General features: G+C 40.5%; 1 protein-coding gene across 3 annotated transcripts in view; it reads left to right on the top strand.

Annotated features, from left to right (window-relative positions):
- Positions 1-2,248: 2,248 nt before the first annotated feature.
- LOC117369136 (carcinoembryonic antigen-related cell adhesion molecule 1-like) overlaps positions 2,249-27,427 on the top strand; it is a 56,994-nt gene continuing 31,815 nt past the window's right edge. For all 3 annotated transcript variants that reach the window (XM_033963181.1, XM_033963179.1, XM_033963180.1), the window contains exons 1-2: positions 2,249-2,729; positions 17,326-17,403. In XM_033963181.1, coding sequence (XP_033819072.1) covers positions 17,349-17,403 — 55 coding nt within the window. In that variant the 5' untranslated portion in view covers positions 2,249-2,729; positions 17,326-17,348. The remainder of the gene's footprint in view (positions 2,730-17,325; positions 17,404-27,427) is intronic.

Genomic DNA, 27,427 nt, shown 5'->3' with positions numbered 1-27,427 from the left:
ATAGATTTCCTGAGAGTTCTTGAACTCTGTCTGCAATGGTGTTTCTTGACAAACTGACAGTTTGAAAACTCTGTATCTGGTCTGGGCATACTTTCTCACACACTTTTAGCATGCATTGCTTCAAAAAGGCACCCTCTGAAAAACACCTTGAAGTACGGGCAATTTCTTCAGCCACTATAAAGCTTGCTTTCACTGCAGCATCATTTTTCGCTGTAGCCTTTGTAAACATTTGCTGCTGTGATTGTAGTTTGCCTTTTAGTTCTTTAACAATTTTATGCTTTTCTTCCAAAGTATATTTGCCATACTTAACATTATGTTTGGTGTCAAAATGACGACATATATTGTACTCTTTCATCACCGACACTGTCTCATAACACAATATACACACTGGTTTGCCCTCACTAAGCACAAACATGTATTCATTTTCCCATTTGTCATTAAATTGTCTGCCTTCACCGTCAACTTTTCTTTTCCTGGACATTTTGGGATCAATATTGGCAGTATAAGATGTAGTTTATTGGAAATCTGCGTTAGAATGAAAAAGTCAGTCAATAAATGCCTGGCTGGGTACAGATAGCAGATTCTGTTGCAATTTTTATGCCTACACTTTATGCCAGGAACTGGCAGCTTCTGCTGTGTATTTTTTTTACATAGTTCCCCCCCCCCCCGACGTCCGATTCACCCCAAGCAGGACCGCTCGCATGCACCTGCACCCCCACCCTGAAGGACCGCCGACTCCCCGACTCCCAACATGATCGGGGCAAGAGGGAGCTCAAGCCCTCTTGCCCCCCCGACTCCCCGACACGATCGGGGCAAAAAGGAGCCCAAGCCCTCTTGCCCCGTCGATTCCCCAACTCCCCGACAATATCGGGCCAGGAGGGAGCCCAAGTCCTCCTGGCCCTGGCTACCCCCCCCCCCCCGCTAGTTGTTCAGGCCAGGAGGGAGCCCAAACCCTCCTGACCACGGCGACCCCCTACCCCCACCCCGCACTACATTACGGGCAGGAGGGATCCCAGGCCCTCCTGCCCTCGACGCAAACCCCTCTAACCCCATCGACCGCCCCCCCAAGAACCTCCGACCCCCCCTGGCCGACCCCCACGACACCCCCACCCCCCTTCCCCGTACCTTTCTGTAGTTGGCCGGACAGACCGGAGCCAAACCCGCCTGTCCGGCAGGCAGCCAACAACAGAATGAGGCCGGATTGGCCCATCCGTCTCAAAGCTCCGCCTACTGGTGGGACCTAAGGCTCCCAGGTCTATTCTGATTGGCCCAGGCGCCTTAGGCCCCACCAGTAGGCGGAGCTTTGAGACGAATGGGCCAATCCGGCCTCATTCCGTCGTTGGCTGCCTGCCGGACAGGCGGGTTTGGCTCCCGTCTGTCCGGCCAACTACAGAAAGGTACGGGGAAGGGGGGTGGGGGTGTCGTGGGGGTCAGCCAGGGGGGGTCGCGGGTCGGCTGGGGGGGCGGTCGGAGGTTCTTGGGGGGGCGGTCGATGGGGGGAGATAGATAGCAAGTACGGCCGGCGAGATCACAAGCCTCCTATGTCACCGCGCGTCATTGTGATGGAACGCAGCGGCGTGCAGTGATGACAGCGCGGTGCGGGCCACATTGCAAGGCCTGGCGGGCCGGATTTGCCCCGCGGGCCTTGTGTTTGACACATGTGGTCTAAGCAGTGGTGTAGTGAGGGTGAGAGGTGCCCCTCTTCTCTGCTCCTTTTCCACCCCCACCACCCCCACTCCTTCTCCGTCCCACCTCCAGTGTGCACACACCACTTTCCTACCCCGTATCTCTTTTAACTTCCCTGGCACAGAAAGAGCTATGGCATTCTGAGCACTTTACACTATAAAATTCATATATGCAAGAAGGTGTATGGATAATATAAGAGATATTTGATTAAAAGAATTAAAAAGAATTGTTGCTCTGGGATTTACGAAATGTATAGCCCTAAACATGTGCCTACCTTGCTTATTGGGTAATCCATCCCTGACCCCTGCTATCAGTAAGCATGTTGTTATCAGACTCAGCAGGGTCCCACCACCTATGATGCAACATTTTTCTGCCAGGTCACGTCCCCTGTGATGCGTTGTTCTTGTTTTGTAGGAGCAGAATACACCAGAAGATAAAGCATGACGTTGAGATGACGGCAAGATAGACTTCCAAGGCAGTCAAAACAGTGGCATTAACATGGTAAGAAAGAACTGTGAGATCTGTGGGATCTGCAGAACCCTTGTTTTACCCGACCCAGCATGTGCCTAAAATGTCTATGCCTTAATCCTGCCCTGCTTGCAATGCTTTGCCTTTTCCTTTCCTTGTCCAGCTCTTCCTCATTTACTTTTCTTGCATTTTTTTGCTTCCTTTTTAAACCACATTATTCAAACTGTCTGTGATTGGCACTATACAGTAACTGTGATTGGACTACTGACTGCCAATATACAGGATCTCTGGGTGGGGCTGGCACTGGCATTGGACAGTCTCTGTGGGTGTGACAGTCACTGGCATTGCACAGTAAATCTTTGGTTATAGTTGTTGTGTGCTCCCTGGATTTTCTGCAGTAGAAGACCGAGGAAGAAAAATTCCATTCATTTCATTAGGAAACTCACAATTCTGTGTCCATCATGGAAATCTTATGAACTTGTTCCATCTTTGCCTTTGTAACCACCATCCCTGGGATTATGCTGCCTTGAACTGAAAGAGACATCCTCAGGAAAAAGAAGGGACAGGAGACTCAAGTGAGTATCATTATAAGTGCTTTTGATTGATGTTTCCTGAAAAACAGAGGTAGTTTTTTCTCGTCACAATTCCAAATTCATGGGATTCTCAGTACGAAGAAATTGGTATTTAGTAACTAAAACCAGCAGTTTTGTATTTTTCAAGCTTTGTTTCCTGGTCTGTCTCTCTATAGGGAATAATACCAGTAGTTTCAGTTTCCTGAGCAGAACAGGGCTGCAGTAACTCTGAGATTCTTCCCTTATAAGCAGTGTCAATGCAGTCATGAATTCAGAGAGACATGGTATATTTAGCTCCCAATTTTGGATAAAGCATGAAGACTGGAATGGAGATGTTCACATTGGGATGCACTTAGTTCTAGCAGGGCATTTACAAAAGGCTCTGTGTCGGGAAAGCCTTTTCTAAACATGTATTTGTTGGCATGTGCAGCGGGGAAAACCATTTTAGAAACATACGTGTGTATAAAATGAACAGAACCATCCTGACAGCTTCCACATGCTATTTGTGCCACTTCCACTTGTAGCTGCTCCATTTTACAAATCATATTGCCAATTAAGTGTAAGGCTGCAATTTTAATTTTGTTTCGCTTTGAATGTGGAAATAAAAAAATGGGAGATTAAGGAGAAAGACTATCTTTAGTTCCTTGTTGAAACTTCTACAGTGGCCATAATGAGCATTTTATAGCAATGTGTGCATGTGTTGAGCTGGTGCAAATCCAGTGGGGATTTTTTTTTTCCTATTCACTTGTATTCCACTTGTAAAATGTGGAATAGATGTGTAGATTTGTGTCCTATGTAAACCACCTAAAAACATAAGAACAGCTATACTGGGTCAGACCAATGGTTCATCTAGCCCAGTATCCTGTTTTCAACAGTGGCCAATCCAGGTCACAGATACCTGACTGAAATCCAAATAGCAACATTCCATGCTACTAATCCAGGGCAAACATTGGCTTCCCCCATGTCTGTCTCAATAACAGACTATGAACTTGTCCAAACCATATCCTCTGGCAATGGGCACCAGAGCTTAACTATTCGTTCAGAGAAAAAAAATTCATTCTATTTGTTTTAAAGGTATTTCCATGTAACTTCATCAAGTGTCCCCACCTCCCCACCACACCCCTTTAAATTTTTGTGGTGTGGATCTCCAAGTGTAGACAGCAGCCTTATGAGATCATAATTTGCATGTATATGCACATGGAAATGTTTCTAAATTAAGGGCCTTAGTATATGTATTCTATACAGTATTAAACTCTGCAATTGTTTCATAAGATCAGAGGGTCCATAATTACATAACAAGATTTATTTCTTAACCTCTGAAGGGTTCTTTTACTAAGCTGCGGTAAACTCTAGAGCAGTGATCTTCATTGCAAGGACTGTGAGCCAATGGCAGCCCTCCGAGACCTCTGTGGCGGTCTGTGAATTCTCTACAGAATATCAAACACCCCCCACCCCTTCAGAATCCTGCACTTTTTGTTTTCAGTGCTACAGTCTTGCACTCTTCGGTCCGCGGGCAGCATGAATGAAATAAACACACTGCCTTCAGCAGCCCCGGAAGCTTTCTCTCTGCTACAGCTTCCTACAAACAAAAATAGCTGATACAGACTCCAGACTAAAGCAAGAGCTGGGTTCCTAATACAAGGCCAGCTCCTGAATACATAGCAGACAAGAGGGAGTAAGGGACTCTAAGGTGTGGGGAGAAACAAGCTGCATTTGGAACAGCTTGGAAATCCTGGAGTGGAGTTGTTGTTTAAAAGTCAGTACTCCAGGATAGACTGGTGAGAGACCAGGCTGTTTGAAAAGTGAGACTCCAAGATGGGAATATGATAAATGGAATAGCAAGAAACCTGGTTAACCCTGGAGCATTGTCCTGTAAGCTCAGAGGACTACTAGCCCTTGGAGTGGGGCACAGTTAAGGGACTGAAAAAGGCCAAAATATGGGGTCATGAAAAAGTTGCAGGGAGTGACTGACAAGGAGGAAGGTGGAGTGAGTCTCCAAAGAGCAAGTCAAGAGACTGGTCAAAAATCAAGGGACTCCAAGAGGTTAAGTGCCCTGATAAAAGCAGGATGTCAGAAGCCAGACAATGGTTACACTCTAAAAGAGAGGGATTCTTGGGCAGAACGCAAGAGTTGCAACCTGAGTCCAGAAGCCCCAAGAAGAAAAAGGGGACCTGTAGAGGTTAAGTGCCTGTCTCAGGGGTAGCCCAAGGGGTGGAAGAAAGTCAGCTCTTGTGATCTAGAAAGGACTGGAGACCTGGATTGGGTGTCTGCTATGTTGTCTCAGTCAGAGGAGGAGATAGGATCCTGTGAAGATCAACTATTACAGGTTCAGTACCCACCTCAAGATCAAGCCCATGAATTAGAGAAGGCTGCCTGTTACATTAAAGATCTGGAAGAAGATCAGGTGCTATCGGCACAGTGTACAATTCAATTAAGGAAGGAAAACGAGAACCTCCAAAGACAACTGGTAGAGGTTAAGGATCAGTTGAAAGGTGAAGAGTGAAGAATGAGAGAGTATGAGAGCCTGTTGCAGCATATGGACAAAGAAAGGGGAGCTCAGAAAAGCCCTTGAACAGAAAATTGAGGAGGCAAAGCAACTGAGTAACAAGTCCATTGGGGGGACCCTACAGGAATAGAAATGCAGCTAAAACAGGAGGAATTCCAGGCCTTAAACATAGTAACATAGTAATTGACAGCAGATAAAGACCTGAACAGTCCATCAAATCTGCCCTATAGTTAAACGCATTATAATTCATGATTTAATTAAATTGTCTTTTTTTCTTTGTTATTTCTGGGTCATAGACCATAGAAATCCACCTGGTACTGTCCATAGATTCCAACTACTAGAGTTGCCATTGAAGCTCATACCAGCCTATCCAAACCATCTCGTTTGCGAGATACAAACTGTAACAGTCTTCCCACCACCGTCCTCACATTCAAAATTGCTGTAGTTCCTGTTGAAGCCCTCCCCAGCCCATCCTTAACTGAATTGCCATCTACAGGACACAGATCGTGTATCTCTGCCCTGTACCAGCCTTAATTCTTCAATTTATACTATTAATTTTCTAATTAGAGCCTCTGTGCTCATTCCATGCTTTTTTTAAAAAAATTCTTACACCATTATCTTCTCCACCACCTCCCTCAGGAGGGCATTCCAGGCATCGACCACCCTCTTCATAAAAAATAATTCCTAACATTAATGTTCTAAATGAAGATCAGACTTGTCCACATACTTATTTTCTCAGTGGTCAGTTATGGAAGCGAAAGCTGGACACTTACGGAAACAAGGCAGAAAGAAAATTGACTCATTTGAGCTTTGGTACAGGAGAAGGATTTTAGGCATGCTGTTGTGGACTGACAGAAGAACTAAAAAAATCAGTTCTGGAAGATATCAAACAGGCTATGTCACTTGAAGCCCAAATGATGACAATACGACTGTCTTATTTTGGTCACACCATCAGGAGGAAAAATTATGTTCTTACCTGTTAATTTTCTTTCCTTTAGACGCAGCAGATGAATCCAGAGACCAATGGGATAGCACACATCTACCAGCAGGCGGAGATAGAGAAACTGATTAACAGGTGGTCCTATTGGCTGGCACTCCTCCTGTATCTCCAGTATAGCTCCTTGCCCAAGCAACCGTAACCATCAATAGGCATAGCATGTAAAAAACTTCTTTCCCATAACAAATTTCAAAAGGCAATTATACAGAATACAACCATCAATAATAACAAACTTCGAAAGTTGGAAAAGAAAAAACCGACAGTCAATATCCAGAAAGGGTGGGGCTCTGGATTCATCTGCTGCATCTAAAGGAAAGAAAATTAACAGGTAAGAACATAATTTTTCCTTCCTTAGCAAAAGCAGCAGATGAATCCAGAGACCAATGGGATGTAGCAAAGCAATCCTCAATCTGGGTGGGAAGCAAACGCCGCCTCCGCAACAACCGAAGCACTAAATGCATCTACCACATGCACCCCCACATCCAACCAGTAATGCTGAGAGAAAGCACTCTCGGAAGACCAAGTAGCCACGAGACAAAACTCCTCCAAGGAAAAATCCTCTGGACCGAGTCCAAGAAGTAGCCATCGTTCTGGCGGAATGGTCATGAAGTTCCTTCGCCAACCACTTCCCTGCCATCAAGCAAGCGTAAATAATGTCCTCCTGGACCTACTGAGCGATGGAGGCTTTGGACGCCACCATACGTTTGAGGCGTCCCGTGAAGAATACAAAAAGGTGATCTAAACAACTAAAAGTTGTTAGAAACCTAGCTCGCGGACAACGCTACGCATTTTCAAAAAATGCAGTGAATAAAAGCACTTCTCCCCAATTCTCCTCCCAGGAAGAAGGAAGGAAAAGTGAGAGTGTCATAAAAGAAAGGATGACACCGAAATTGTGGTACCGTCCGAACTGACACCCCAGATTTTGTAAATCAGAAATAGAAATCCCCGCCAAACAAGGCCTGCAACTCAGAAAACCACCGAGCTGAAGCCATGGCCACAAGAAACCCGGTGTTCAACGGCACAGCCCTTTAGAGTCTCAAAAGACAAGGATGAAATGAAGCCTTCGGTAAACTATGAAGAAGTACCTTAAGACTATACTCCGGACAGGGCTTTCTAAGAGGTGTACAAATATACCGTACTCCGTTTAGGAACTGAAAGGACCTCAAGAAGTTGATCCTGGAACTGAAAAATGAAAGCAAGAAGATGTGACTTTACCTGAACATCAAGAAGACCAAAATCATGATTACCACCAACAAGAAAGTCCACATAAAAATGAAGTGGTTAACAGCTTCGTTTTCCTTGGGTCTTCTACATGAAATTGAGAAGTAATCGAAGAGCAATATACCTTGTAACAAGCTAAGAATGGCACTTGATGCTGAAGGGAATTGAACGCTAAGCCCTTGGCAATATACTTGTGTCAAAAAAGAACTCTGGAAGGGTGCAAATGTTGAGAAGTACTCAAGAAAGTAAAAACCTCCAAAAGGAAGCAGAAGCCACAAGTGAAGATGTCTGTATCGCCTGGATAAGAGAATAAACAACCTGCTTCGCATAACCCTTACATGTCAGCCATGACTTTTCAAAAGCTAGGTCGCAACACCAAAGTAGTACGAATATCCATGTTGATCGGACTCTAGGTGAGCAAATCCAGAGATACCAGGAAACTTAACAGTCCGGCTGTCGAAAGACTCATCAGATCCATATAGCAAGGATGGTGCAGCCAATCCAGAGATCCTACAAAAACTGTGCCCTGAAAGTGAGCTTGAGATGGCAAATCCAAGCCATCATCAGCCAGGGGAAAACACTGAAAAAAGAGAAACCAGAGGCGAGAAAGAAGCCACGCTGCTACCCCCTCTGACTCCCACTCCCTGTGCCCGCCGAAGAAGCTAGGAAGCTTAGAATATTGAGACAAGGCCATGAGGTCTAGTTCCAGGAGATCTCACTTCCATAAAAAGAGCTGGAACACCTGAGCCAAAATTCTCAATATCCAGGATGTAGAAGATTTCACTAGTACTAACATTTACACTTTCTAGAGCGTACACAGTGCTGTACACTGTAACAAACAATAAATGGGCCATGCACAGATTTTGTGGAGAGAAAGTCTATCCAAACTCTTTTCCTGATCCATAAAATGATCTGCCAACAGAAGAGGAAGATGAGGGTCCACCCATTGAAGTAGAACCCCAACTTTACCTGCCAACTGAGCACATCACCTACTGCCCAGGCTGTAGAGAAATACCCCCATCATAATACTGACTGAAAAGACCCTCAGCGTCATTCCGGAAGAATGGTCTGAAGCTCCAGAAACTGTAGCCTGACCATGCTCCAGAGTAGAAGAATGAACAAGTACCGAGTCGCCTCTTAAGACCAGACTCCTGGAGCTGAGGATGGAAGGCACCGAGCCCCCCAACCCGACAGCCCGGGATTATTGGTGGCCATGAGCTAGTCCAGCAAAGACCAAGGCATGCCTTTGAAAACAGAATTCTCGCTGAGCCACCAAATCATACAGAGCGATACTTGAGGAGTCTACCAAATAATTGGAGCCTGAGATACCGGGAACCACCGGAACAAAAGCGACTGGGTAGGCGAAATGGCATGTGCCAAAACCGAAAGTGCTGCTCCAAGAGAGGCAAGCAAACCTAGTGCAGATTCGGAATCCATAGTGAAAAGGTAAATATTCTCCCAGTTTTTCTGTAGAAATGTGTAACCCTGAGAAACTAATTCAGAAGAATGGGATCCAGCCTGCCCAATGCCCCCGTCTTGGGCACCATGCAATAAGTGGAACAACGTCCCTTAGTTCCTGGCCCTGAGGACCAGTAACACTTAAAAAGGGAAATACAAAACATAGAGACTCCAAGAACTAACCAGAAACCTGAAGAGGATGCAAAGTTGCAAGCATCCTGAAAAAAGTTCACAGCCCCCTGACCTGACATTATAGCATCTTCTCCCTCATGAGAAAGCCTGAAGAGTCATTGGAAGAAGTCTAGATCCCCTCAGAATGAAGTGCAGAAGGTAGGGAACGGCAGGATGAGAACTGAAGGATCTGTAAGCTTAAAGAAAGAAATTCTCCTAGGAAAAATCAAGTTTCGCAATGTAAAGAGAAATATACTGGAAACCATGAAAACAGTACTAACTCCATGCAACGTGAGCGAAATACGTATGTCCTTTAAAATGAGTACGAACTAGACGCAATCAAGATGCTGCTTCTACCGCCCCGTGGAAAACAACAGAATCCTAACAGGTATCAGACAAAGCTCACATCGCTAATGAGAGCTTCAGGGATGAGGCTAACAGCCACACAGCGCGCGCTCCTCCGTGAGTTTGATAGAATAGATAACTGGCTCCTGGTTAGAAGGAGCTGTACAGCCCTTTCTGTCTGGTCAGGGGGTCCGTCTAGCATGTGCCATGAGAAGATGGCGACAGGAGAAACCAGCGTGATAAGCATGGAAATCTGAAGTCCAGGCCCCCTCAGAAATAGAGAAAGAGAGTCCTGGCCGCAGAAAGATGCGAAGTGTCATTATGCCCATAGAGACAGCCTGAACTTGTAAACCGTTAGTACTACCTTTAGGCATATATATCCTATGCCACTACTAGACACATGCAGCGCAGCACAGAGGCCCAAATAAAAAGGACAGCTACCAACAGACAAAGGCTCAATCTGCAGGGACCCCAAGAGACACAATGAGATACCCGTGTGAAATACAGAGCACTTTCTTACTGCTGATCTCACTGCGCTGTGAATTGCCGTATGTCGGCTCAGTCCGGAGACAAACTGAGACTGGGTGACCTAGCACAGGTCAGAGTCTCTCTGGTAATCCCCTCGAGTGCTTACACCAGAGTCCGATTAAACTAGCAGCTTCCTTCAAGGTAATACAGCAGGAACACAGACATAGACATATAAAATCTGTCCAAGCTTGTCCCAAAGCAGGTGAAACACGTACAACTTGTCTGAACCGGAAAGGAGAGAAGCCACGGCATATCCTGACCAAGTCAGCTGTAAATAAACTACCGGAACGCTGCAGCTCTCCCTCCATCGCCGGAGACCCAAGTGCACACCTGATTCTCGCTGACATGTGGCCGCCGCATCAACGCTCCTAGAAACATAGTCGGATTCAAGTCCCGCAAAATTTACCCTGCTGCGGCATGCATAGAAAGAAAGACTCGGGGAATAACCAGAAGAACGGTGGGGTGCTTCCCACAGCACCGGAAAAAACATGAAACATCTCATGCGCGCTGCTATAAACCGGCACCTGCACAATCAGCTGCACATGGCCGTGACAAACACCGACGAAAGAGAGCCTTGGAATAAACAGGACTACTACTGCTGCACTGAAATTCAACGAGGAGTACAAGTGCAAGCATGAAATCGCACCACTACTGCCACGCTGTAACCAACAAGGAAACCAAGCGCGTGCATGCAAAGGGCGGGAAAGTCCCGGCTCCCTCAACGGATTCTAGTCATAAAACTTAGCCTCAATAAAAATATCCATTCCTTAAACGTATATTGACCGAATCCACAGTACTAAGACTCCCAAACAGAACCTGAAGTTCATACAACAGTAAAATACAGACATACTCACAAGCTTGTTGTTAGGGCCGGTTGAAGCCAGTTAGAGCTGGATGAGCAGCACTAACAGAGCAGAATGTAGCAACTGTGGTCTCCTTTTTTTTTTAACAGAGAAAGGAAAGAAGAAAAAATCGAGACCCTGTCAGACCCTCTAGCAAAGGAGGGAAGGTGAGGCAGGGACCTGGGGGGGACCAGGTGTAACCCCTAAAGCCGGCACCGTTCAGCTGGACACCCCTGTCTCACTGAAGAGAAAATCTCAACAGGAGAAATAGCATTGCCAGCTCACTGAAGAGAAATCTCAACAGGAGAAACAGAATGGCAGTCTCACTGAAGAGAAACCTCAACAGGAGAAAATAAAGTTCCAGTCACAGCCAGAATTCAGGAGCTAGTTGAATAGCGACCATTTCCTGCTGGGAGATAGAGAATATGGAGATACAGGAGGAATGCCAACCAATAGGACAACCTGTTAATCAGTTTCTCTATCTCCGCCTGCTGGTAGATGTGTGCTATCCCATTGGTCTCTGGATTCATCTGCTGCTGTTGCTAAGGAAGAGAGAGATCACTGGAGAAGGACATCATGTTTGGTAAGATCGAAGGAACCAAGTGTAGAGGGCGACCTACAATCAGATGGTTAGACACGTTGAAAGCAACCATAGGGATGACGCTGGAGGACCTGTCTGGACTAGTTCTAAACCAATTTCTTTTAAGAGCCGCAGTTCATCATTCAACATTAATACTAAGTCTACCACCCTTCAACCTCAATTTATGCCCTCTAGATTTACCAGTTTCCCTTATCTGGAAAAGATTTGATTCTATAGTAATACATTTCAAGTATTTAAACATATGTATCATATTATATATCATAACATGCTGGACATAGCCAGAACTTGGACATCTTTTTCTGATGTATTTAGTAAAGGTTGTATGTCAGCAGATCCTGTTCTATCAACTTGCACGAACACAGAGGTTTTTTTAGTGGGTTTTGTATACTAAGCTCCTAGAGTGTTGAAAGTCTATTAAATTGCTGCATTTTTACTGAGAGCTTTATGGGGTTTGCTTGATACTCTTTGATGATCATAATATCTTCAGACTCTTGATCATAATATCTTCAGACTCTTGATCTTCAGACTCTTGATCCAGGTCATATAGGGCATTTTCGATAGGACGTCTAAGGGCTCCTTTTACGAAGGTACGCTAGCGTTTTTAGACACGCACCAGATTAGCATGTGCTATAGCACGTGCTACCCGAAAAACTACCACCTGCTCAAGAGAAGGCGATAGTGGCTAGCGCACATGGCATTTTAGCGCACGCTATTCTGCGCGTTAAGGCCCTAACACACCTTCATAAAAGGAGCCCTAATTCTGAGTTTGGACGTTTCCTGTAAGACGTCCAAAAGTCATGGTGAAGAATGTCTATTTTTTAAACCGCTAAATGTCTAATTTTTTTAAATGACTTTTTTGGATATCTTGGACGTCAGGCCGTCCAGCCTAAGGACGCCTAAATTAGTTCACCATTTTCAACCACAAAAACATCCAAGTTCAAAACATGTTTCTCAAGTTTATTAAAAATTTGATATACTGCCTTAATATTGTCAAAGCGGTGTAAATTACATTAAAAATAAAGTTTAAAACTAGTAATAATATCATTCAAAACTATTCCTGTATAAATCTTTATTCATTTTAAAATATACACAAAGTGCATACAGAAATACAACAATTGGCACCAAGTAACAGCACTTATTACTAACAAATAATAATATAGACATCTTTTCCCCTCCTCGCCCCTCCCTCCCAACTCAGATGTGTGTAAAACTCAATAATATAGAAGGCTTTGACTATTAATTGGTGGATACAAAATTTGCTAATGGGCCCCAAATGTCATTGAAGTTTTTACCATAACCCTTTAGTTCCGAATTCATACATTCGTATCGATAACACAAGCACAGGGATTCCCACCAAAAGCTGTGATTCAGCTACAAATTTGAACTTGGAGGATGAGATGTACAGCATCAGCATCTATGAGACAGACTTGTTTTTTTTCTGTTACATAGAATTTTTTGAACCCCTGTTCATTTGCAAAAATTAGATCATTCAAAGTCTAATAGATGCTGGCACTGTCATCTTGATATAGGGACGCTGGATCACATGTTGTACTTTTGCCCCTTAATATTAGTCTTCTGGAAGTTGATATGGGTTTCAATTAATAGGATATTAGATATTTCCATTCCTATGTCGTACGATATAGTGTTCTTTGGAACTATATTACAACCCAAGTCTCCAATTTCTGTAGCTAAGAATAGATTACTTCTTGAAATGACTGCTATACAAATGATTACAAAAAACAGGAAGAATTGCAATATCATTCAAAACTATTAACATACTATTAGCATATCATTAATATGTAGGGTAATTACTAGATGAATCAGAGCATGAGGAAAGGAGGGTGGAACTACAATCATTTCTAGAAAAGAGGAGAAGGGTAGTACTAAAGGGAAGGGAAGCTATGCTCTTCCTTAATTATGTTTAAGTGGCGGGAAGTCATTGAGTTGATCAGATGGAAGGTCACAAGTTATATGCGTCCTTACACATAAATGTTTTTAAAATTTGTTTTAAATTTATCAATATTTTTCTCTTCTCTTATGTGGGCAGGCAAAGAATTCCAGTGTTCAGGCACACTTACCGAAAAAATACATTTATGTGTGATGTCATAAAAGAGATGTCTGACTGAGGGGATATGTAATAGATTTTGGGTATTTGATCTTAATGTTCTGATGGAACTGTAAGGAATAATCAGCCTGTTAAGAAAGTGGGAATATGGAGGGATTTTATTTTAAACGTTAACATTAACAGTACAACGTTAACAGTAAAACATCTAAATCCAGACCATTTGGATATGGGAGGGGCCAACATTGCAATGGACTGACCACCCAAACATACCAACAGGGCAGTGGGGCATTTTAGAGAGCACTGCCATGAAATTCTCATAAAGAGTGCCAGATGTACATCTTACCATAACCCCCTTATGATTTCTGGTAAGCCCTCCAAAACGCTCCCAAAACCTACTATGCCCACCCCCAGTAGCCCAGTAGCTAGATGGCACCTATATGGCAGTATAATAGGGTTTTAGTAGGCTCACACTTTCTACCATAAATGTAGTGGTTGGATTATAGGCCTGGTTCCTCCTCTGTATGGTTCACCAGCCCACTCACCGGGCTACTTAAGATACCTGTGTGCTGCTTTACTAGGCTGTTGTCCTAGAGACAGGTATGTACTGTTTCATTCAGATCTTTGTGGGTGGGAGAGGGTCAGTGACCACTGGGGGAGTGTGTGTGTGTGTGGGTCATTACTTAATCCCTCCAGTGGTCATCTGGTTAGTTTGGGTACGTTTTTGGCACATGGATGGTTGTAAAACAAGTTCATCCTGGATGTCTTGGGAAATGTTTGATTATTACTGCAAGACATCCAAGTGCTAAGCCCGCCTATATCATGCCTCCAACACGCGCCCTTAAACAGCTAAGAAGCCTAGCCAGTTGACACTTTCCAAAAATGCCAGGACTAGTAGTAGATTTAAAACAAACCAATAAAAATATTCCTTCATTCAATATGTAATTAACCTCCTTCTTTACAAAGCCACACTAGCATTTTTAATGTGGCCATGGCGGTAAAAGCTTAGCCGCTCATAGTAATTCCATGAGCATCAGAGCTGTTACCACAGTGGCCGGAGCTAAAAATGCTAGCGCAGCTTTGTAAAGGAGGAGTTAAGCTCTGGAATGTGGTGAAAGCAATTAGCATAGTAGGGTTTAAAAAAGATTTGGATAATTTCTTTGTTCAAAAAAAAAAAAATTCTTTATTTATTCAATTTTAATTGAACATATAGCATATATATGCATTAAGAAACAGAAATTTTAAAAAAGCTATAACACCAAAAATTCAACAAAGGATTATCTTTATGGAACCTAACAAAAAGGTGAATTTTCATAGCAGATTTCTCTATAAGTCCTTACGCTATTACGATGGACTTGGGAAAATTGACTGCTTATTTCTAGGATAAGCAGCATAAAATCTGTTCTACTCTTTTGGGAATTTTGCCAGGTACTTGTGACCTGGGTTGGCCACTATTAGAAACCTTTGGTTTGTCCCAGTAAGGCAACTCATTTTATGTTCTTAGTTGAAATATGGCCTGTGTCAACTCAAATGGCTACATGGATTATTTTATTGAAGGGCATTTATAATAAAGGACAATAGTGCTCCATTTTCTGGTCATAGCCACTGTTATGGTTTCCTTAAAAACCACAAAAATGGATGTCCATATCTGACCTGCATACTTGGGCGTTCATATTTTAAACTGCATATTCTAAATTTAAAATCTAGTTTTAGCTTTGTGCAGTGGCAGTATTGAAGCCAATGAGTTAAAATATGTTTAACTACATAAAGTGAATTTGAGTCCTAAGTAACTGTATTGGGAAGAACAGGGAGGATGAATATTTTGGTGTAGCTCATGCACTATTCTCTTTTCCATCTGCCAAGGGTTGTAAATTTAAAAGATTTCAACTTCTGCTGTCCTTTCAAGTGGCATTAATGGGTTAAGGATTTGGCTCTCTTGATTATGTCAACTGACTCTTATCTGCAATTTCAACATGTCTTAAAAAAGTATCTTTTTACTGAATACTTTGAAAATTAGGCATGTTCTGCCTTTCTTCTCACCTTTTGTACTCATAATCTTTTATGAACCGCATAGAACTTAGCGGTATTTGCGGTACAGAAGTGATTTTTTATGTTATCTTTATGTTTATGAATGTATGGCTGCCAAAGCAGTCCATCATTAATCATGAGATTCACTCTGACATAATGCTTTTACATCTATAACTGAAATTTATTATTTGTTGCCTTTCCTAAAATGGTGTGAAAAGCTAATACCCTTTCTTCTATTTGCTGAATAGAGACCTGTATACTATTCACAAATAAGTGCATGATAAGCAGAATTATTTTCTTATTCATTCCAACCTTCAAATTCCACAGATAAAAAAGGGGAAAATTACATTTCATAAAATGCTCACGTTAAGCCTGTAATTCTGGGATTTAATAACCTTCAATATACATATTAGGGTTTTAAGAAATGGGGGATTGCCTTCCTTTTTGCTATTCATAGAAACAGAAATCTTGATGGCAGATAAAATGGCTGATCACGTCTGCCCATTCACAGCATCCACTATCTCCTTTCCCTAAGAGATCCCACGTGCCTGTCCTACGCTTTCTTAATGCAGACACAGTCTTTGTCTCTACCACCTCTACTATAAAAAAGTATTTCCTTAGATTATTCCTGAGTCTATCACCTCTTAACTTCTTTCTATGTTCTCATTCCCTTCTCTACAGTCTGTCCAGCTGGTAAAGTTTCAAGTTTTATTTTATTTGATATACCACTTATAAAGCCTAAGCTGTTTCCATACAAATTGTATACAATTATATAAAAAAATAGAGGGAACATACAAAATAGTTATTTAAAAAATATAAGGGACTAACATACATGACACAAAAAGGAAAAAGGAAAAAGGAAGGGGAGAGGAACAAACCAAATGGGAATGGGTTAAAGGAGTAGAGATAGAGATGGAGATGAAAGAAAAGAAAAAAAGAGAGAGAGAGAACCTATAGGAGGAGTAAAAATAAGGATTTTCCACTTGGGGAGGATCAGAAGAAGGAGTACTAGTTTAGGTTTCGAACGCATCTTTGAAAAGGAAAGCTTTGAGGCCAAATTTAAACTTCTGGAGACAGCTTTCTTGACTGAAGTTAATGGGAAGGGGGAGGGCAAGTCATTCCATATTGTTGGTGCAACAACAGCAAAAATTGTTTTCTGGTGGCGTCGTAACTATTTGGCACATGGAAGGGATGGCAAGAAGATGTTTTTGTGTAGACCTAAGTACTCTAGACATGGTATATGGCAGGGGTGTCAAAGTCCCTCCTTGAGGGCCGCAATCCAGTTGGGTTTTCAGGATTTCCCCAATGAATATGCATGAGATCTATTAGCATACAATGAAAGCAGTGCATGCAAATAAATCTCATGCATATTCATTGGGGAAATCCTGAAAATCAGACTGGATTGTGGCCCTCGAGGAGGGACTTTGACATGCAGGCGAGTGGCTCATTTGCACTTTAAAAGCGAGGAACAGAATCTTAAACGAAATACAGTGTGCTATAGGCAGCCAGTGTGCGTCTATTAGAAGAGGTGTCATGTGGTCATAGTGTCCCTGTTCTTAACTGTATTTAGTCCCATGCTTCCTGTGAAGAAGAATAATTACAAATCACAAGATATTTTGAATAAACATTGCTGGATACTGGAGAGGAAAACAGTGCAGGTGTTTAGACAGGATAGCACACTGTGATGTTGATTATCAGACAGGCTGGTAGATTTAGGGTCTGAAGGATTAGCAGGGTCAGATCTCCATACAAAAGGATAAGGGATGTTAGGAGCAAGTGTAAATCTGCCTTTTTCTTTGCAGAGATCCTGGTATCTAACCACAAATTGTCTCTTCTTCAGAGATCTGCAGCACTTCCTCTGGGATGAATGTTGTGTTCTGCAGTCAGTGTCCTGCTGTCTGGAGCTTTATGCTCACAGGTAATGGGATTAACACCCAATAGAGCAGAGAGTTGATTATAAAAAATGAACTTAGAACATTTCTTGTTAGCGGTTTGAATGAAGTATTGCGATAACTGTGTTTATGAACTTGAATATGTGAAATTATAGTAAAAAATATGAGAAGTTGTCAGTGATAAATTTATGGGACTAACAGGAGGGTAGAAAACAGTTGCCTCTGCCAATAACAGTGGTAGCAGCATATAGGACAGTGGTCTCAAACTCAAACCCTTTGCAGCGCCACATTTTGGATTTGTAGGTACTTGGAGGGCCTCAGAAAAAATAGTTAATGTCTTATTAAAGAAATGACAATTTTGCATGAGGTAAAACTCTTTATAGTTTATAAATCTTTCCTTTTGGCTACGTCTTAATTATCATATTGTAATTTATAGCTAAACAGATATATGAGCAAGATACTGTTTTATTTTACTTTTGTGATTATGATAAAACATACTGAGGACCTCAAAATAGTACATGGCTGGCCACATGTGGCCCCTGGGCCGCAAGTTTGAGACCACTGATATAGGACATCAGGTGGCCCCTCCTCAGGGCCAGCAGAATTGATCTGCAACCAGCAGGAGTGTTGGGGTTCAGACTACTTTCTACTGGCCATGTGACTGCTGGTGAGGAGGTACCTGAATTCAGGAGACTACATGGGGGCTGTGCTCAAAGAAGGCAAGCCAGCTGATCCAGTTGTAAGAAAGTTCATGATAAAGCAGATGTTTGGCTCATGTACAGTCTGGGTTCTTATTGTTCAGTAAATTAAACTGCAGCCCTGCTATTACCTGAACAAATGGTCTGGCCTTCCTCACCGCTGGAATTGTTGTCTATGTGGGTTGATGGTGCTTCAGGGGCTGGACAGAGCTGTCACAGATGCTTAAGTTATGAGGGAGGGAGCAAGTGTTCGTAACTTCTCACATGTTTCAAACAGTTTGATTATTTTAATTTGAAATGAATCTTGATTGTACATTTCTTAAGGGAGTGATCATCTGCCCCAGTGGAATGTTACCGCAGTGAGACGTCACTTGGTTTATCTCTATTTTGTGTTATTTTCCAGTGTACAGAATCTATCAGCTGGCTAAGGAGCTAGTTTGCTGCATCATCTGAGATAAAAATTACATTCATCAGAGTAACAAAATATGTTTGCTTGTTTCTATTAAAAACAAGTGTATATTTAGAAGTATGTTTAGCTTGGTGAAGTACAAGCTATAGGGCTTATTTGCTAAGGCCCGGATTCTCTATATTGTGCTGAATTCGGCAGCCGCCTAAAAAGCAGCCGCCAATCGTGTGTATAGAGAATTGCACCTCCGGGTTTTCCAGGCCTACATTTCTGGCACTTATCTTTGTCATGAATCACATCTACGTATGCGATTTAAGGCACCTAACACCACTTCCAGTATTAGCCACACTTTAAGGGCCATAAAGCCAATAGGCACTGTAATGATTTTTACCATTTTAAACAGCATTTCTCAATTAACTTAGGTGCTGGTAGAATTTCTCCCTAAAGGCTTTCTCTTATAAATTTGATCATGTTATGATCACTATTTCCCTGCAGACACAACACCATTACCTCTTGTGCTATGCCCTACATTCCACCAAGGACTAGTTAAAAAATAACTCCCCTTCTTGTTGTTTTCCTGAACCAGTTGCCCCAAGAAGCATTTATTACGTCTAACAATCAGGGCCGGTGTTAGGGGGGTACAGACAGGCAGCTGCTCTGAGCCCCACAGCTACAGGGGGCCCCCGACTGCCTGGTGAGGAGATGTAAGCTTCCCTCCCTTCAACTCCCTCACTGCCGCAGCCTGTAGGCAAATTGAACCCTCGCCACAGGGCTCAAACACTGTGTGAAGGCTACCCTTCTCCTCAAAAACAAGGCGTTACATCATGGGAAAGAGAGGGAGGGGAGGGGGAGAGAAATGCTGCTGCACCCAATTGGGGGGGAGAGAGGGAAAGAGAGAGAAGGAAGACAGAGAAGGAAGAGGAGAGGAAAGAGATGCCAAGACCATGGGAGGGAGGGAAAGGAAGGAAGGAAAGGAGATGCCAGACCAGGGGAAAAGAAGGAGGGAGAAGAGATGCCAGATAATGGAGGGGGAAGGAGAGATGGAAGGGAAGGAGAGCAGAGAGATGCTAGGGCATGAGGGGAGGGAAGGGAAACTAAGGCAACAGATGCCAGACCAGAGGAAAAGGAAGGAGAGGAGAGAGATGCTAGAGCATGGGGATAGGGAAGGAAATGAGAGTGATGCCAGACTATGAGGTGGAGTGGGAAGGAAGAAAATGAGAAGAGAGATGCCAGAGCATAGGGGAGGGGGTGGAGGCAGAAAAATTGAGAAGGGGTGAAGCTGAAATGAATCATGTACAAGGAGAGAAGGGGCACAGGATAGACAGTTTATTGAAGGAACATAGAAAGAGGGAAGATGCCATATGGAAGAGAGAGAGGGTGGACATTAGTTGGAAAGGGCAGAGAGGGCAGACAGTGGATGGAAGGGGTAGAGAGAGAGGGCAGAGACTGGATGGAAGGGGCAGAAATGATAAAAGGTAGAACGATTTTTTTGTTGCTTTATGTAGAATAAAGTAGTATTGCAACTGTATTGATAAAAGTTTATAAATAGGAAATGGAAATAAGGCAATCTTTTTTTTTGGACTAAATCCCTTTCCTCAAATCAGGACAGGATACCATAACAGCAGTATACTTTACTGTCCTGAAGAAAGAAGATTTGGACTCTGAAAGCTAATTGAAAAATGAATTAGTCCAATAAAATGGTATTTTCTTATTTCTCATTATTTACTTTATTTCTGTTCGTTAATTTGTAAAGTGGTGATTGTTATTTATCAATTTTTTCAAATTTACATCTGCTATCTTTATATTTTGCACAGTATTAGGGGACATGTGTCACTGTTTCTTTTGGGGTTGCATTGTATGCAGAGTCTGGTTTCTTATCAAAATCATTCAACTGACCCGCATTGGTAACAAAATTCATGGAGAGTGATCAAAATAAAATTTATAAAAATACTCAGAGATATGGAACTTTGTAGGGAAGGCTTGAATACCTCCCTTGGGTGAAGAGTTCACCTTCCAGTCATTGTGATTTTATAAAAACTTTGATCATTAACTCCACAGAATATTGCTTAATTCAGTCTCAAAAAAACTTTCATAATAAAGATTTTTAACATATTTGAGAGTCACTGTGTGTTATAATTTGTTTTGAAATAACACTTAGCTTAAACAGGACTTGGGGGTCCCAACGTGGCCCCATTTCGTTCCCTGCGTCAGGGGACCCGAGTGGTGTAATTCAGACAGGTTCCTGATGAAATGCAGTTGAAAAATGGCTCTTGTGACTATCAAAATGATTCTAGTAAGGAAACAAACAGTAAAAGCAAGAGTCAGGTGTGGATGTAGCAAAACTCTAATAACCACACTGAGACTTGAAAATGACACATTCTTGCAACAGCTCTAGGGAATAAGAAGCACAATGAAATGTAACTAATATAAAGAGCTCCTTGGAGATTACATACCTCTGCTGGAAAACAGTTGTTTAATTCAAAAACCGCCAGGCAGAGAGCAGATTTCTGGTACTATTTAAGTGCAAAAACGCTGAAAAAACGTCAAAAACAGTCATGACGTCAAAAATGTGATGACATCACGACGTCAGCTGTCAGGAATGAAAAAACTGATTAAGAAGAAATCCTGAAGTGGAAATGAGTGAATACAGCAAAGGCAAACATTATTAAAGAAATGCTATCCACTCGATCTCATTGTTTAGCCCTCGAGGGTGCAGTGTGTTCAAAGTAAAGATCCATTGCTGTTCTTTTCTCCATAACAATTTAGCTATGTCTCCACCTCTTGTAGATGTGACAGTGTCCAGAATAGAAAACTTAAGGTCTGTCAGGTCATGATTATGTTCAATCCAGTGAGTCACTAAAGGAGCTTCCTTCACTTTAGATCTAATTCTGCTAATATGCTCACCTATTCGTACTTTGATGCTTCTAGTAGTGCATCCCACATAGTGAAGGTGGCACGGACACTGTATGATGTATACTACCTGCTTTGTACTGCAGGTAGTAGCCAGGCATATAGACTTAGTCTGTGTTTTAAGTGACATGTAGGCTAGGCTCACACTGTGTGCACACATTTTACATGAACCACATGGGCTGTGCTCACCTCCCTCCACTACCTCTGTCTTTCTCAAAAATTGTGAATGCACCAAAAGTTGTTTAAGATTCCGCTGTTTAGAAAACCGTGGGAATTCCTGGAACTCTGGGTGATATCTCAAAATGTCCCAATGCTGTTTGATGATTCTTTTCATATGAAAGGCATGAATGGAGTATGGGAGTACACAGACCAATGAGGGTGAGTCCTGAGATCGTGATGAGTTAAACAAAAAATCTCGGTTGGCATACAGTGCACATTTGTATGCTTTGCGAATAACAGAAGATGGATACCCCTTCTCTTCAAACCGGATCTTCATATCTGTGGCTTGCTGGATAAATTCTTGTGTGGTAGAACAAAGCCTCCGTAGTCGTAAAAACTGACCTGTCGGTATATTATTTCTAAGGTGTTGAGGATGAAAACTGCTGTATTATAAAAGGTTATTCCTGTCACTGGGTTTCCGGTAGATGCGGGTACTGAAACTCCCATGTTCCAGACATATCTTGATGTCTAAAAAAAGTACCTGTGACTGATCACTATACATGGTAAACTGTAGATGTGGGTCACATGAATTAAGCCATACTAGAAACTCATTAAGCAAAGTTAAAGAACCAGTCCATACTGCAAACACATCGTCTATGAAACGTTTCCATATACAAATATGTTCCCAATATTGTGAATGATATAAATATTTTTGTTCAAATTTGGAAACATACAAACATGCTCTAGATGGTGCCATTTTTGCTCCCATCGCTGTTCCTTTGATTTGTTGATAAAACACCTTGTCAAACTCAAAGTAATTCATGCTGAGTGCAATATGATCAAGTTGCGACAAGAAAGCTATACGGCTTTCTGCAAGATCCAATGCTTGTAGTTCCTCTGTGATGATGGTTTCTTGGCAGTTCAGTTTAACTTTTGTCTACATATTTCTATTTTTGGTTTGTGATTACTTATTACAAAACAAAGCTTGTATATAATTTGAATGCTTTAATTTAAGCACAACAAAAAATGCATTCATGAAACGTAGTACAGTGCTCTCCCACGAATTCGCAGTCAGCGATTTGTGGTGCTGGCCATTTCTTTCTTTTTTTTTTTTTTAATTCTTTATTCATTTTCATATTTTACATCAAGTGCACAAAATATTGAATTACAACTAATGAATACACAATATCACTTTCTATCTACTACATAAAATTTCAAGCATATTTTATCCCCTCCCCCACCCCCCACCCTTCAAGTACTTTCCAATCACCTTATACATATTATATACCATATTATAACATGTTATGTAAAATTATTTTCATTACCCACCCCTACATATGTGCCATAAAGAAGACAACGAAAAAAGAAAAGAAGAAGAGAAATCCTACTATTCATTCACTGCAATATTTTGTCAATGGCCCCCATATTTTTATAAATTTAGTATATGTCCCTCTTTGTATTGCTATCGCTCTTTCCATTTTGAATATATGACAAATTGTATTCCACCAAAATATATAATTAAGGTTACTATAATTCTTCCAGTTGTTGGTTATATGCTGAATGGCAACCCCTGTCATGACTAATAAAAGCTTGTTATTTTCTGGTGAAATTTGACTTTTTTTCCTCATCATCATTCCAAATAACACGGTATCATATGATAGTGCTACATGGTTTTCCATCAATTTATTAATTTGTGGCCAAATTGCATTCCAAAAACTTTTAATGTGGGGACAATGATACAGTAAATGATCCAATGTCCCAGGTTCCAGATTACAATGCCAGCATTTATTGGACTTAGAACTGTCTAATTTTTGCAAACGTGTAGGGGTCCAAAACACTCTATGTAACAAAAATAACCAAGTTTGTCTCATAGATGCTGACACTATACATCTCATTCTCCAAGACCAAATTAGTGGCCATTGAGATGCAGTAATTTGGTGCTTAATCTCAATGCTCCAAATGTCTCTTAGACCATTTTTTGGTTTTTTATTCAAATATCCAGATATTAATTTATACCACAATGCGGCTTGATGTCCTAGGAAGTCTGCTTGGAAACATAAGAACTCTAAACTATATTGATTATTCAATGTTTTCCATTCAGGGTACCCAACCTGAATGGCCTGCTTCAATTGCAACCATTTAAAACTTTGTGTTTTACTAAGACCAAATCTATGTTGCAATTGTGAAAATTCCAGCAGTTTACCTTCTGAAATAACATCATTTAGAGACCGAATGCCTGCAATAATCCAGTTCTTCCAAAGGATTTGAGCTCCGCCAATTTTAATCTTGGATTTTATCCATAAAGACTGATTAGTTGACTTGTTTATTGGGATAGGTGTTAATTTACTAATAAACCTCAACGTTTTCCAAGTATCCATTAATATCTTATTTTCCCTGTATCTTCTAGGCATGTTGATACTTGGAAGATGAACTAAATTTAGGAGAAACATAAGGCGCCATTCCAAATATAACCAATCCGGTCCATTATCTATAAGTTCTGGGAGGATCCAATACATACCCTGACGTAAAATATAGGCTTGAAGATACCTATAAAAATTTGGAAAATTTACCCCTCCCTCCTTAATTGATTTTTGCAAAGTTACTAAAGCTATTCTAGGTATTTTACCAAGCCAAAGAAATTTCGTTAAAATGCTATTAAGCTTTTTATAAAAGGACCCCTGAAAATAAATAGGTATCATACTCATTTGGTAGCAAACTACAGGCAACATCATCATTTTAATAGTTTGAACTCTCCCCCACCATGAGAGATGTAAAGGATTCCATTGCTCACACAACTCCGTAACTCTTTTTAATACAAATTTTTCATTTTCTTTTACTGTATCTTCAATTGTATTTTTAACTTGAATGCCAAGATATTTAAATCCTTCTTCCTTCCATATGAACGGAAAAGCGTCAAATAGTCCTTTTACACAATGAACATTTAAAGGTATAAATTCAGACTTACTCCAGTTAATTTTATATCCTGAAAATTTACCAAACATATCAATTAATTCCAATAGACAAGATAAGGTAGACTCTGGATTTCTCAAATAAAGTAAAATATCATCCGCATATGCCGAAATTTTATATTCCATATCAGAATATGGAATACCCTGTATCCCCCTTGCTTGCTGTATTGCTAACAATAAGGGTTCTAATACAACATCAAATAACAAAGGAGATAAAGGACAACCTTGTCTAACTCCCCTCTGCAATTTAAAACCTTCAGATAACATATTGTTAATATTTAATCTTGCAATCGGGAAGCTATACAATATTTTTACCATTTGTATAAATCCAGAACCTATACCAAACCATTCTAAAGCCTGATACATAAAATTCCATTCTACCCTATCAAACGCTTTTTCTGCATCCAATGAAACTGTAAAAGCCGGTTCATCCATTTTTTTTTGATAAATTTAACATATGAAACGATAATCTAGAGTTATTAGAGGAATGCCTTTTAGCAACAAAACCAGTCTGATGCGTGTCTATAATATGTGGGAGAGCTTTGGCTAATCTCAAAGCCAAAATTTTTGCCAAAAGTTTATTATCCACATTTATTAAAGATATAGGCCTGTAGTTCGAAACCAAAGTAGGATCTTTATTTGGCTTAGGCAAAACAATTACTACTGATTCAGCCATAGTACCTTTAATATCACCTTTTACAAGTTGTGTCTGATATAAATTTAGTAAATATGGGGAAAGGACATTTTGAAATGTTTTATAAAATTCTACTGTATAACCATCACCACCTGGAGCGGATCCAACTCTAAGAGATCTCAATGCTTTTTCTAATTCTTTTAATAATATAGGTTCATCTAAACTCCGTTTTATATGATCAGGAACCTTAGGTCCATTAATTAAATCTAAAAAATTTTTACCATCTTTTTGCCTCTCCAAATAAGGCTCGGAAGAATACAGGTCCTTATAAAATTTTAGAAATTGTTTTAAAATTATATCCGTTTGATTTGTTATTATACCATTATCATCTTTTATCCCATTAATGTTAGTTCTTCTTTTTTTTGCTTTAAGATAATTCGCCAATAATCTTCCCGCCTTATTAGAATTTCCATAATACATTGTCTGTTTGGAAAACAAATCTCTTCTTATCATTTTTGAAGCTAATTCATTATATTTACCTTTTGCTTTCAAAAGAGCTTGTAATACCTCATGTTCCCATTTACTTACCAATTTAGTTTCTAGTACTTTAATTTCTTTTTCTAACTCTATATACTGCATTTTAATCTGTTTCCTAACAAAAGCCGAATAAGATATAATATGACCTCTCATAGTCGCTTTAAATGCGTCCCATACATTTTCAATAGATGTATCCTCCACTAAATTAATTTGAAAGAAATCACTAATTTGTGTTTTAAAATTTTCCAAAAATTTGTCATCCACAAGCAATGCATTATCAAATCTCCAAAGAGGTCTTCTATTTTCTAATTGATCTAAATGTAATTCTATCCATACTCCCGCATGATCCGAAATAATAATGGGATCAACGGAAGCCTTAATCACTTGTTGCATCTTATGTGATGAAATAAAAATATAATCTATTCTTGAAAATGATTTATGAACCTGTGACCAAAATGAAAATTCCTGATCATTAAAATGAAGAATACGCCATATATCCTTCAAATCACATGATTGAACCAAATTATCTAAACCTAAAGATTTTATACTTTTACCTGGTTTTTTATCCATTAATGGATCCATTACAGCATTAAAATCTCCAGCCACCACAAAATTAGAAGCAGCCAGTGGTAACCACATACTCTGCAACTTTTTTAAAAATTCTGATTGATTCGAATTAGGGGCATATATATTGAACAATGTCAGGGTATTATTTCCTATACTCATATCAACATGTAACCATCTTCCATGTGGATCCGAATTTACTACCTTAAAATTAGCCATACACTTTTTATTTATAAGAACTGCTACCCCTGCTTTCAATTTTATAAGTTTTTATCTTCTATTTATATATAAACATTTTTATTTCATTCTGAAAAATAAAATTTTCACTTTATAATTTTTTTTTTAATATTTCCTCTTTTCCAAATTAAATCCAATCCTTTTAAAACTATAATATTACAAAATCAATCTTTACATTTGATCTTTTAGTCATCTCCTTCAATTACCAATAAATTCTTATGTATCTTTCTTGTATATTATTCATTTTCCTTTCCTTTACTTGCATCTAAATGTCATATAACTTTTCTGTCTATAATTAGTCCATTCTACATTCTTCTTCTTGTTGTCTTTTCATTCATTACTTTTCATTTACTGACTTATTAAATTAACTGAACTTTCATATTTATTTCTTAGCTACATCCATCCTCTCTTAAGACTCTTGACTGCCAATTGTCATTTTATTTAATATCCTTTTAGTCTATCCATTCTGCTTTCTTCTTCTTCACATCTATTTATTGTCTTGTCCATTCTTCACTTTTCTCCTTTTGTTAATTAGTCAAGTCCTTTATTCCTTCCTGTTCACTCTTTACTCCAGCCATCCATCCTTCAGTCTCCTAAAGTTCAGTCTCATGACTTTCCAGTGCATCCTTCTTGCTTTTTTCTTCTTTACATTCTTTTATTGTCTTTTTCCCTTGTCCATTTTTATTTCCTGTTCTTTATTTCATATTCCTCTTTCTTCAACAAACCAAAGTCCCATAGTTCTTTATATTAAACTTTTTGTTCCATATCCACCAAACCAGTCTTAATATTTTTCCCTTCATTTCAACACCCATTGTGCTAAAATGACATAGGTTCTGATTTTGAAAGAACGGTCTTTAGCTTTTCCGGGTCTACAAAATACAAAGATTTATCCCCACAAGATACCTTCATTTTTGCTGGGTAATATAACCCATATTT

Source organism: Geotrypetes seraphini, chromosome 11 (assembly GCF_902459505.1).
Source record: "Geotrypetes seraphini chromosome 11, aGeoSer1.1, whole genome shotgun sequence".
Lineage (NCBI taxonomy): Eukaryota > Metazoa > Chordata > Amphibia > Gymnophiona > Dermophiidae > Geotrypetes > Geotrypetes seraphini.
This window is presented reverse-complemented; position numbering and strand designations above follow the sequence as displayed.